Source organism: Sinohyriopsis cumingii, chromosome 14, assembly GCF_028554795.1.
Source record: "Sinohyriopsis cumingii isolate HCF-2022 chromosome 14, ASM2855479v2, whole genome shotgun sequence".
Classification (NCBI taxonomy): Eukaryota; Metazoa; Mollusca; class Bivalvia; order Unionida; family Unionidae; genus Sinohyriopsis; species Sinohyriopsis cumingii.
This window is the reverse complement of record NC_142974.1, coordinates 15325373-15339033: the sequence shown is the minus strand read 5'-3', so window position 1 is coordinate 15339033 and position 13661 is coordinate 15325373. Positions and strand designations below refer to the sequence as shown.

The following is a 13661-nucleotide window of genomic DNA, read 5'->3' as shown; positions in this document are numbered from 1 at the left end:
TGAAAAAATATTATCCGATTATGAGATTATTAACGAACAGTCGAAACGGGGGCGTTTTACCCTGGCCCGCGAGTATTTTTTTATAAAACGATTACAACATACGATTAATGAGAACCTGTACCACAATGACGCAAATGCATTCATTGGACTATTTACTGCCGTTGAAATAATACGAAAAAAACTCGGACGTGTTTATGAACGACGCCGGGAGATTTCTAGTAAGATCAAAAACATTAGAAGGATTATAGACGAAAACTCCGTGGAGCTCCCGATGGTACACTCGGCGGAAAATTAGAAAATTGCGGATCAATTTACAATAATGGTAGGTGAATCACTTACTACTCGGCTAGCCAGAGAGCGGCTAGCAGCGCTTAAAAAGTTTATACCGTTACGAGACAGAGTGAGAGAGAAACTTCAAACGCGACAACAAATGCAAACCGATTTTACTGTTGGAAGCGAACAGTTATTTGCCCCGGTAACTAAAGCGACTAAGGATGTTACGGCGGCAACTGTACCCGTTCTTGGTGCGCTTGAAAAGATAGCGGCAGAGACAAAACAAACAAAAAGGTCTTTAGAAACACTCCCTGCAAAAATAGCGGCTGCTACAACACGGAGGCCACCACCACTCGCTATAACCGAACCACAAGAACCTTATGTTACAATGGCCGACGAAGAAGAACCAGGCGCCACCGCAAGAGAACCAGAAGAAGAAATACCCGAAGAAACACCAGAAGAAGAAATACCGGAAGAAAAAGAGGGGAATATACCCCGTATTGTACTCAAGAAGAGCACAATAGATCAAATTAGAGGCTTCAGCAACAGGGAAGAATTAATTAATTTTACTGCCAACAATTTTGCTAAGAACATACGAGATAAGAAGCATATCAATAGCGGTTACGAGAAAAATATAAAGTCGTTAAAAGACTGGGCAAGAATAGTGTATTTAGCAAGTAAACATAAAGATGCATTACCACATCGTAGTAAATCCGATTACGACGCATTCCACAAGGAAGTTAAGAGTATAACACCAAAAAAAGGAAAAGGATACCCTGTTGGTAAAGAATCCTACGGCGTTACCTGCCCTAATAGTGTTCTCAGTGATATATCACGGCTGGAAGTACTAATCGGAGGAAAACGAGCCGGAAATAACTCTCCGGAAATAATCAATGAGGCCGCTGATATTTGCAAGCGTTTATTTGCAGGCGGTATTATGGACATTAATGCATATCGAACGCTCATAGACGAGCTCGTGGATGATTAATTGGAAAACTGGTGTTTTTAATAAGGATGATCATACACTACAACCATGATAAACCAGTACTCGTCTACGTGGTAAACTCGCGATTGCCTGTTTACCGCGCGTACTATGGAGATGGTCTCGGTAGCACCATTGCGGGGTTATTTACAAGAATGGCTCCAAAAGTAGCGCCGTTAGCCAAACAATTAGGAATGAAGGCTATTGATGTTATTCGTGATAAGGGTATTAGTGCTATTGGAGATGTTGCCGGAAAGGCGCTTTCTGCCGCGCGAGACAAACTAATGTCGTTGGTGAAATCCAGGAGAAAAAAACAGAAACCACCGGTGATGCCATCAACGACAGTGATGCCTGCAAATGTCAGTAAAGTAATAAATAACGCGGTGGAAGAAAAATTAGAGTCGTTGGCGACGACTCAGTCGTTGGCGACGACTCCGTCGTTGGCGACTTCGCCATCCGCCGATGCGGCAACCAACGCGCTCATGAACGCGATAGCGGGGAGTGGTTTAAATTCAAAGAATTTACGACGAAAAAATCGCAATTGAAAACATCAACATGATAAATAATAGAATGTTTGCGCGTACCGCTGATCCCGCGTTTGATATGGATGCCCCAGTGCGCAGGGATGATTCTGTCCGTGATTATCAATATTATTCTTATTATGCAGCGCAACCCGACCTACGATCGCGAATTGAACTTCAGGTCCAAGATACCAGTAAATACTTTCTGCCGTGTGAAGCGTTTATCGAAATTGAGGGAGAACTCGTGACAAATGCCGCCGATAATACACCATACGCAGATGACCATCGTGTTCGAGTTGGCTTCGTCAACAACGGTATCATGGCGTTATTTGAGAGCGCCAGATATCTTATTGACGGGCGAGAAATTGAATCAATAGAACGCGAGGTTGATGTTGCAACGACGATAATTGGGTTGGCGAGATACTCGGATGATTATACAAGATCGGCGGGCCCATCTATGATGTTTGCGAAGGACACCACCAATAACGCTGACCATATTCAGTACATCAACGTGCTGGCGGAAAGAGATACCGCAACTGACCCACAGGCTGAAGCAGCCAATCCAGACCGCAGAGCAAGACCAGGTGCTAATTTTAATATTATAAAAAGCACCAACAATGATTACAATCTAGGATTCGCAGCACGAGTAGGAATGTTGCAAGGACCACGCCGACAGTTTTCATGCGCGATTCCACTCCATCACATATTTGGATTCTGCAGAAATGTCAGAAAAGTTGTCTATGGGGCTAAGCATACAATCGCGCTGACGCGAAGGGGCGATGATAACAATGCAATATGGCGTGCTGCTGGCGTCGCTGCCGGTAAAGTCATTTTAACTAAAATGGCATTGTGGATGCCGGTGCTGACTCCATCAGTTACCACGGAAGCACGATTGTTAGCATTTATGGAACAGGGAGGGAAATCGTTGTTGAGTTGGCTAGCGGTAACAACTGATGCTAAAGAGGATAACGTCGCCGATACGTTTACATGGCACCTGGCATCAAAACAGGGTGTTTCAGCCCCGCGTCATATATTCATAGCGCTACAGAATAGGGAACGATTGGGCAGTCAAGAACGCAGCCATATGATATTTGATCAATTAGGAGTCAGGGATGTTTCGCTGAGAATAAACGGACAACAGGAACCATCCGAGGATATACAGCTTAATTACGGCGACAACCATATCGCACGTGTGTACCATCGATTGCTGTCGTATATGGGTCGTGATCAAAACGTCGACACTGGTTTGCAAATATCACAACTTGATTTTAAAAACCTGTATCCGATTTATTATTTTTCACTGGAACATCTTGATTTAACGAGACAATCCGTCGTTGATATACACTTCCGAGCTCGTATAGCCCCGGGTGGTGTTAATTATAGAGCGGTTGCTGTCATTCTCAGCGATAAATCAATGCTGCTAGAAGGTGTTGGTGGACGAATGAGAATCGTTGATGCGCCAGTGGAAAACATGTAATTGAAAGCACAAAACGCGTTTACAATAAATGTCGTATAGTGTCGTCAGTGTAGAGTTGACTGATGGTCAAGTCAAGAAATTACGATCAAAGTCGGCTAAACAATGCGGAACCACAATAACGCTGAAGCCGTCGCAGATGGCGGGTGGTAATCATAAGATATCGTTGACGGCGCGTCAAATAAAACATTTCAATGATGCGATGAAGAATAAAAAGGGTGTTCAAATAGATTTTTCGGCCGCAGCAATTAAAAACATGGAAAAGACCGGTGGGATATTTCCGCTGTTAGCTGCGATTCCGGCATTAATTGCCGCGGCCGCACCAGCAGTGGCTAAGGCGGCGGCGTTAGGAGCCGTTGGTACCGCGGCGGGGATGGCATTGAAGAAGGCAACCGGGAAAGGCTACAAAAAAAAACGACCCGTAGCCGGAAAGGGTCTAAGACTACCGGGAACCCCGTATTCATGGTATTCGGGAAAGGGTCTAAGACTACCGGGAACCGTTTATTAACGCAGGAGTCAATGACTCCTGAGTCAATGACTCCCATGTCTAATTTTGATTTAATAGACGCCGCAAACGCGTTAGCGATAAAAAACTTCAGAGGTGTTTTTATGAGGGATCAATTACCGGCGGCCCCAAGGAATACTGAAACCGGTATAATTAACCTCGATGGGTCCTCCGGAGCGGGAACTCATTGGGTTGCATACGCGATTGATCCGCGTGCGATCGTCTATTTTGATTCATACGGGTTAGCCCCGCCGAAAGAGTTTATGCGGTATATCCGGGCGTGTTCAGCCCCGGCGTGTTCAGCCCGGGTTTTTTATTCCACGCTGCCAACACAGCAGTTAAGTGACCCACCGATATGCGGCCGTGAGGTATTGAACGTACTCGCGGCGATTTCATCATCGCGAAAACCACCTCATGTGGTTGTAAACGAATACACTAGTGGGGTCGTAGAGGCCCGGCGGGTTAATTAGAAACGTCGTTTTTTTCTACAATAACGATGATTGATATTTGGGGACGACCGGTTTCGGCGCTGAAAGAATCCACGGAAACGGCCGCCGCCGACATAAAAAAACTAATTGAGGATGAAATCGCTGATATGTTAAATTTAATCAGTGTTGACCCAGGCGAAATAGTTGTATTTCAAGACCGCCAGGGTAAATTGAAATCCGGTAATGTGTCACTGAATGATGTTTTAACACGACAGCGTGATGCCGCCGAGGACACTATCGCGTTATATACCGGCGACGGACGACTCAAACCGGGTGAACATATATCGGCGGTAACATTAGTCAAAGACGGTTTTATAAGGTTGGATAGATCGGTGACCGAACTTGACGCGCAGGTGAAAAAATCTGTCACCGAGGTGAAAAAATCTATCACCGATATACAACTTACTACCGCTAGTTTTTTCGGGACCCCGGCGGTAACCGAACCAAATCTTGCAGCAATAATGGGTGCTATTTTGGATTTTGCAACGCTGTCGGGCCAATTTGTCTCGTTACGGAAAAATGTTAACAGGATCGATGACAACTTTGATAAATTCTTTGGTAAAAAAAATACCAGACCGGATGAGATCACAACAACTATAAATGATATCACTGCGTATGGACAGGAAATAAAAACAATCAAACTTGATGTTGCAGAGAACAGAAATGGTGTAGTAGTACATGAGCGGGAAATAGAAATAATCGGCGCTAATGTTGCAAGGATCATAAATAATGTAGACTCGCATGGACGGAAAATAGAAACAATCAAAACTGATGTTACAACGATCATAAATAATATGGACACGCATACACAAGAAATAGGAATAATCAAAACTGATATTGAAGCGAACAAAAAGAGTGTAGACGCGCATACACAGGAAATAGGAACAATCAAAACTGATGTTGAAGCGAACAAAAAGGGTGTGGACGCGCATACACAGGAAATAGGAACAATCAAAACCGATATTGAAGCGAACAAAAAAAATGTAGACACGTATTGGCGGGGAATAGGATTAATCAAAACTGATGTTGCAGCGAACAAAAAAGGTATAGACGTGCATACATATGAAATAGGAACAATCAAACTTGATGTTGCAGCGAACAAAAAAAGTATGACCGAGAATACACGGGAAATAGAAACAATCAAAACTAATGTTGCAACGAACAAGAATAATATAGACGCGAATTTGCGGAGAATAGAAATAATCAAAACTGATGTTGAAGCGATTAAAGACGGACTACCGAGAATAACAGAGCAACTCGAAACTAATATTGAAGCGAACAAAAAAAATGTAGACGCGTATGGAGGGGAAATAAAAACAATCAAAACTGATGTTGAAGCGATTAAGGACAGACTACCTAGAATGACAGAGCAACTCGAAAAAATGAAAACACCTCATGGGATCATCGGCAGTGGCGTATACACGGTTCAATACGGATCATTCGATTGGACTCCTACGCGTAATGCAATAGATGTCACCGCAATTGTTAAGGGTATTTATCGATTGACATTGATTTCGGCGATGCAGTTCAGTATATCATCGCCGAGTTCATCCGGGTTTAACAATACAATATCAACAATCATCGACAAGGATACAATCGAACGGTTTATAATTAAAGCCGTTGATAGAAATCTAGCCGGGGCAAACATTACATGGTATGTGGAATTTGTAGCGAATCTAAGTAATTAAAAACACTAGTTCTTTTAAAATAAAAATGACCACCAAGGAAATTGAATCAGAGGTATCACCGACGTCACATCAATATCGATTCGATACCGCAAAAGAATTCTCCGCGAACTTGAAAACGCTTTCCGAACAATACCGTGCAAAAATAAAAAAATACCGCCGAAAAATAACCGCCATCGACGCGGTCGTGTACTCGGTATCGGGTATAGTAGCTGGCGCCGGTGTTATTTTATCCACGGTGACCACGATAGCCCCGATCGCTGTTCCAATCGCCGTCTCCGCAATGACAACAGTTGCTGGAGTTGCCAACGCAATCACTAGGAAGATATCATCGTGTTTTCAGAAAAAACTCAACGAGTATACAGTAAAACATCAAATAGTATCCGACGCATACTCGAAATTATCCGGGTTGATCTCGTTATCGATTGATAATTTGTTCGTATCCGATGTTGAATTCTCCACGATGGTCCAGTTATATAGCTCCGCGATGTCAAAAATCGAGGATTTTCAACTGGAAGCCGAAACCACCTGGTTGTTAAAATTAGACACTAAAAACAACGAATAATAATAATGTCGCTGAACCCCGAAGGGTCTCAATTACTTCAGCGGATCGCGGAGAATACCACTCCGGTACAAACAAATATGATATCGATAACATCAACGAAACCCGAATTCAGTGTAAACTTTCCATCACCGGTTCCAGTAAAGGAAATAGCGCTGGCAAAATTGCGAGTATATCACAGTTGGCCTAATATCCGAGCGGACGCATTTAACGGACAACAACCTAATAACTCGCTGGTTTTTGCACGGAAAAATAAACCCGATGGGACCCCAGACTGGGAGGAGGTTACAATACCAACTGGGTCATACCAAATAGAGCAAATCAATAAAGAATTTCAACGCAGAATAAAATCGATCACAGGAAAGGAATCAAAAATCGCTATTACGGTTCATGAACCGACGTTATCGTCGACGATTGAAATAAGCACACCGGGGTATATGGTTGATATTTATAACAGTTCAATAAGAACCATACTAGGATGGCCTAAGAATCCACCCGCGGATGCCCCCCCATCAACTTATATCCTCAGACACGATAACGGAGATGATGGTAGGCATATTGCCCCGTACAACGTAAATATCGCATCGGTGATAGCGATTAATCTAGTGTGTGATGCTATCGAAGGAAGTTACCAGGTGGATACCAAGCAATCAAATCAAGCTCAACAGGGGTATATCCTTTATTCGTTTTCACCAACAGCCCCTCCGGGATTTTTGATCATTGAGAGTCCGATTAATCCGGTCTATATGCGATGCCATGATCGGTTTTTAACGAGAATTAATTTCAGACTTACCGATCAGTCAAATAACCTAATTGATCTGCAAGAGGAGGAGTTAGTGATCACTCTGTTTGTAAGATCATAGCAGCAGAGGGGGCGATGACATCGACGCGGTCGTCGATGTGCTTACCGGACGCTGACGACGCTGGGGATCGGCGCGCAGAAGGTGTTAATTAAACCAAATGACGACGCGACGATCCCCCAACGACGTCGTCGTTTTTTTTTTACCAGGCGCTGACGACACTAGATCGTTGAGTGCAGAAAGTAATAATTAAGCAAAATAACGATTGGACAAAATGTCCGATTCGCCCCCTCTGCTGCTTAATTGTGTATCAACAGTTTTACTGTCAATGCGTATCTAGGACAAAACACGACTCACTCTGCGCTTATCGGAAACAAATCATTCTTCAAATAAGCTAGGTAACAAATACACTGATCTTTTATCAAAGATCCGCATCGTTATCAAGCAGAGATGGCTTTGTCCTGATTTTGTATCAAGACTGATTTCTGAACATTGACCTGGCATAGAGGCACAACCGGAGGTGGGTGGTAAACTTACTGTCTTTGACGTACGTAGCAAATTTTAGCCATCTTCGCTATTCAAGGTTGCGATAACCCTATCTAAAGCTTGGCTATTGGGATTCGGGTCTGTGAATTTCATTGTATGCTGCGGCAAGCCACCAATTAAAATCAAGTTGTCCAAATTTGAACACTCCTCGAGATAAGGATAAGGGGTGCAAACAACTTGAACGGACTGATAAATTAACAGTTGTTGGGCCATGTTTGCACAAATACATTTCACTTAAATACACCTTTTATAGCTTCCCTCTGGTACACAGTCATACTTTCGATATTAAACCTACAAGGTACCTGTTATGTATATTTGATTTAATTTAATTGTCCTTTTGTAAGTTTTATTTTTTTATATTTAATTACACATCAGTGTAATTCATTAAAGTATTCTGAACCTGGACCTTGGAAATGTCTTTTTGTACAAACCTGCTTTGAGAGACCACCTGTCATGAGAGACCGCTTAGTGCCTCTGGTTTTTGGACACAGCGGAGGCAGCATAGACTTTCATATCCCTGTTGATAAGTTATGTTTCGTGAATGACTGATATGTTAATACAATTACAATTAATAGCAAAGACCTTTTTCAATGTTCAAAGAACATCTACATTGGTAAAATTCGGTTTATCTGTAATGTTTGCCCGAATTATATCTACGTTGGAAACTTCATAATTCAAAACAAATTAATTAATGTAAAGTATACTTAAGGACTGGTATTCTTTATCTCCACACAATTTATATATGTGCTAGGAGACAATTAACATTGAGAATGTTCAATTGGTCATTCATTGTTCTTTCGTTCGTTGATCAGGTGATGCTTTAATGCATTTAGCGTTATTCAGAGAGAGAGAGAGAGAGTTATTCATAATAAGGTATGGAACTTTCATACGACAACTTTAAACTCAAGTGGTGTTTTTGTCAAACCAATTTTCCTTGTTACTGTGAAATTTACATTGGGGTAGCCTGCTGCAAATAAGGCCTTACTGCCCATGCCATGTCATTTAGCAATACCAAATAGGTCAAATCCTAATAACCTTCGATAGAACTACACCCATGAGTTTTAAATCACATAGCTTATGTTATGTAGTATAATCTGCACTCAGTATCAAATACTAAGGTATACTATATTTATAATTTGTAATAATATTTCATGCTGCAGACCTCTTAATAAAACCAAGAAAATCATGAATAGCGATACCTTTCTTGCATTACGTAGACATGGTTCAAGATTTCTATGACCTATGTGTTTATGTAAGAAATTATATGAATATAGACCGTGGTGATTAGATACATACAGACATGCGTGCATGCAAACATACATTGATATATAATAATTATTAATGATAATAATGAGTTTATGAATTACGGAGATCCGTGAGATATTTACTAAGTTAAGTAAAGACGAGATGAAGGATTTAACCATTGAGAATGTTGGTGTACTTCTGTATAAGTGCGTACATATGTGCATTTCTCGATATGGTAACATACATGTATATACGTATTGTTATGATCAAGGTAAAGTCTTGCACCGTCAAATGGATGCTTCTTTATTCCATTGAAAGAAACGTTACAGAAATGTTTCTAAGTAAATCTTGTAGGGGATAATACCTTTTGAATGCATGTACGTTATATCGTGCCGTATGTACTATTTTGCAGGATTTTTGCTCCATTTTAGTCTTTGGGGAAAGGTATAACAAAATACCTATTGTTGTAAAGATGTTAAGTTTAGTTTACCATGCAGCTTTACGACGTGGCTGATTTTACATATTTCATAATTAACAACATTCGACAAACGGATAATATCATCGGTATGTATGTATGTATGCAATACATGGTTACAAGTATTTCCTTAGATGCCAATTTTATTTGCAGTATAGCGTCACTGAATGACTGTCTGACTGATTGTCTGTCCGTCTGACTGAATCAATGAAATAATGAAAATTAAATAGTCTCTTAGCAATTAAGGAAATGGTGACAGAAGATAAAGAAACCCACGAAGTGTTAGTTACGCTTATTTGTCTGTAATTGTGAAATTTATAACATATACATATAATTCAGGGAAGTTTTAACGGAATACTTTGTTTATCATTGACCTATCAATCTATATTTTATTTGCATCTTTTGAAAGCTCTATGACAATTAATTTGTACTTGCCGTAATGCATCAGTTGGAATAATTCTTATCGCATTCTTTAAAAAAAAAAAAGCATACAGATAAGGGATACTATAAATAATGAACAAGAGAAGTTATATTGCATTATTTTGTATTGTTTTATTTCAGTGCTTATGTGCTGCATGTTGCTGACTTCTTCAAAATTATTTCATGTTTAAACTACTGTATCACACTTGACAAGAACGTCATATCCGTCAGTTACGTATCTTTAGGTCAGCAAAATACTCTGATAAATTTTTAATAAGTTTTCTCTGATAAATTTGTAACATTATTTAAATACACGGTTTTCAAAATTCACATATTCTCTCAATTCAGAAATTGAGACATCATTGGGAACACTTCACAATCTTTCCCTCTTCTAGCTTGGATGTAAGGAAACGAGATATTGAGTTTGCACTGACAAGTAGCGACTCAGGTTTTATCACTGCATACGTTTTCACAACCCTTCACAACCCTGCTTTTTCCAGTTTTTTCCCCCGTTTTTTTCTTTTCGGCACTACTCTATTTGCAATAGTCACGCATTTCTTTACGAATAGTCTTCATTCTTATAGAATAATTCCATGTATGTGTCTGGAAGATGAAACTGAAAAAATGGCCCAAGTACTCTCACGTTTCTTTCAGCTTCTCATTTTATGCTCCAACACTTCCGTGCTTCTGTCCATGATCTCCATTCCCAACAGACATTTCTTCGTTTCGCCTCAGATTAAGCGTCGTTTCATGCAAAGCCCTACAAGGTGGAGCAAAAACAGGATTAACTGCATTAGACTTATGCAGTGCGCGTCTGTAATATGACCATCATAATGCACGACAAATATATGAGTTTGTTTAGTACCTTTTATATTATGTTAGGTTACCATGCGCTTGGTAATTGTTTAGTACAGCAACGAATTAGACACCAACCTGATTAATAGCCAGCCATATTATATACGGATTAGCAGCTCCGACATGCTGCGCATACCATGTTGCACAAATGACACATAGGGACGTCATTTGGGAGGGGGTATATACCCCCAACGAATTTGCATGCTGTCAAATTACTGTAGTCTATACACGAAAATTAACAAGACCGTCAAGTTTCGATCCCCCACCCACAAAAAAATTGAAATTTGACGTCCATGCTATTACTAATGCTCTAATCTGTTAATCAGCCAGAGCCAGTGCGTTGCTATTTGCATGAATCAAGTTTTGCGCCCCCCCCCCCATCATGTTTTTCCCTCCCCCGAAAAAGTTCAAATGACGTCCCTGATGACACCCTATTGCTAGACTTCCTGCAAAAGCAAATTTCATTGCGAAGAACGTATTAGCGTACTTGAAATACAGATATTTCTAAAAGTAAAAAGAGAATAAAAATATGTCTGCTAAATGTGAACCAGCAATGACTTAATTTTAATACTACAACTATTAATATTGTTCCAACAGTTCATATGAAAGTGTTTAGTAGCTTTCAAAATAACTGAAGTCTAACCTCTGATAACGGAAGCAGGGATGGCCTCAGGTCTTGTCCGCCGCTTGGTGCTGTGAGGATCGATCAGGTCTGCTACTGACAGGTAATTTAATGGTGGCCAGACGGTGACTGGTTGGGACGACATGTTCAATGACTCTCTCAACTCGTTCACAGCCAGCGTGGCTAGGGGAATTGGACAGCTGATGAACGGTTCTCCAATAGCTTTAATGTTTGCCGCTGATTTCTGGAAGATACTGGACGTTAGTCGGTCCAGGTGTCCCTCACACTTTACTCTCTTCGAAGCTGCTAACACTATCCGGTAGTCTTCAATGTATTGACGAGCTGCTTCCCGATCATTTCTCATCTTACCTAGTCCCACTTTTGCTGTTTGATCCTGCAGGTATAGCAGCACCTGTTCCTGTGTTGTAGGTAATTGTTGATACGGTTGTATGGCTGTAGTCTTTGTATATGTTGGTTTCGTCACAGCCTGAGGTACTGTCGTTGCTCTTGGTGTTTGGAGTGTTCGTGCTCCTTTGGTAGTATTTACCGACTGTCTCGCTGCTGCTTCACGTGGGGGTTGCAGTTGGGGTTTTGATTCTCTTATTTCGTCTTTCTCATTCCTATCGGTCGCATCATGTGCTTTTGTTCTTGCTTCTTTCTCTTTTTCCTCCTCACCTGCCTGCAATATTCCTTGTTGAGATGGTGTTACAATTGGTTTCGGTAAGTATGGTCCTTTCCTCCTCAGTACTACCACTTTTGGAACTGTTGTTGTTGTGGGTTGAGGTGGTACTTGCTGACATATTTCGGTAGTGGAGCACTGTATCTGTTGAGTACACGCAGGGATCGAGCGCTCCTCTTGTTGTACCAGCTTTTCCACTACTTTTTCCTGCTTTATTAGGGGGTTAGTTCTATTCTTTCTTTCGTCAATGGTTTCATCCCAGATTAGTAGAAGGGTGGTCCTTCTTTCCTGGACCCGTAAGTTCCACCTGGATGCACTTTTAAGGCCTAAGTCTTTCATAGCATTTTGTGCTACTTTAGGAATAATCAATTCCATCTCAAGCGATCTTCTGTCTAGAGTGTTGTCTCTTGCTCTCTTAGCTGTGGACATGACACATAACTAAATTTTGAGTGCCTTATATATCATGTTAGATTCCACTGCATATGCTAAAGTCATTTTTGAGTAAATAAACCGATTAGACACAGAACTGGTTAATAGTCAGCGTGATTATTCAAAGATCATTAGTTCCGCCATATTGCACATACCACATGTTGCACTAATTACTTCCTATTGTTGGACATCCAGCATGAGCAAATCTCATGCCTTAAACTAATCCTTCCTTCTTTCCCTGCTTCCTTCTTTGCTTCCTTTCTTTATTAAATGATGTATTTTAATACATAACCTCTTTAATTCATATACTCATTACCATGACTGATATTGATATCTATATATAATGGTATGTATGTCTATGCACGTATATTCCACAGTTCCGATTCATATAACTTCTCAGTCATAAATACGTCCAAAAATCTAACACCTTAATTAATTGTGCATATAAGGTATAGATTGAAATGGTGCTAGTTGTTTGAACGAAGTCTGGAGGATTAAATATTATTAAAATGAGAAACAAGTTAGTATTGTGTACTGAGTGTGGATCATAACTTCTGTTGAGTGTCATATATAACCTAACACACACATATGCTTAACGTGAGGAGAAGGAAATATCCAGAGGGGTGGAATACAAAAATGATACTAGCCGAACAAGAGCTCCATGGAGGCAAGAGAAAAGTGGAAGCACTTTGGCCTGTAGTTCAGATTCGTCAACAAAAATCGAGATACATTTATGACTTGTTCTACAGTAGAAAGGCTATTAGTAAGGAGTTGTTCGAGTACTGCTTAGTGAGGAATATTGCAGATAAAAATCTGATCGCCGAGCGGAAGAAGCCTGGTTATGAAAACCTCTGCTGTCTCCGCTGTATTCAGACCCGGGACACCAAGCCTGAAACCAACTGTGTATGTCGTGTTCCGAAGTCGAAACTAGAAGGAGGTGCGATAGTAGAGTGTGTTCACTGCGGATGCAGAGTCTGTTCAGTCTAAATTTAGAGGAAATCTGAAGCTCGACAATCTTACTTTTACTTAGTGTTACAAACTTATTACGGGAAAATTATTAACAATTCGTCATAGTATTTGGCTGACTTTAAGGGACAGTG

At 40.8% G+C, this 13661-nt stretch overlaps 1 protein-coding gene across 1 annotated transcript; it reads right to left on the bottom strand.

The window, feature by feature from the left end:
* Positions 1-10484: 10484 nt before the first annotated feature.
* Positions 10485-12501, bottom strand: LOC149783299 (uncharacterized). Its single transcript, XM_089933092.1, has 2 exons — positions 11475-12501; positions 10485-10736 (listed from the first exon to the last, which is right to left on the bottom strand). The coding sequence occupies exons 1-2, from the start codon at positions 12469-12471 to the stop codon at positions 10708-10710; spliced, it is 1026 nt and encodes a 341-aa protein (XP_089789218.1). The 5' UTR covers positions 12472-12501; the 3' UTR covers positions 10485-10707.
* Positions 12502-13661: the final 1160 nt, after the last annotated feature.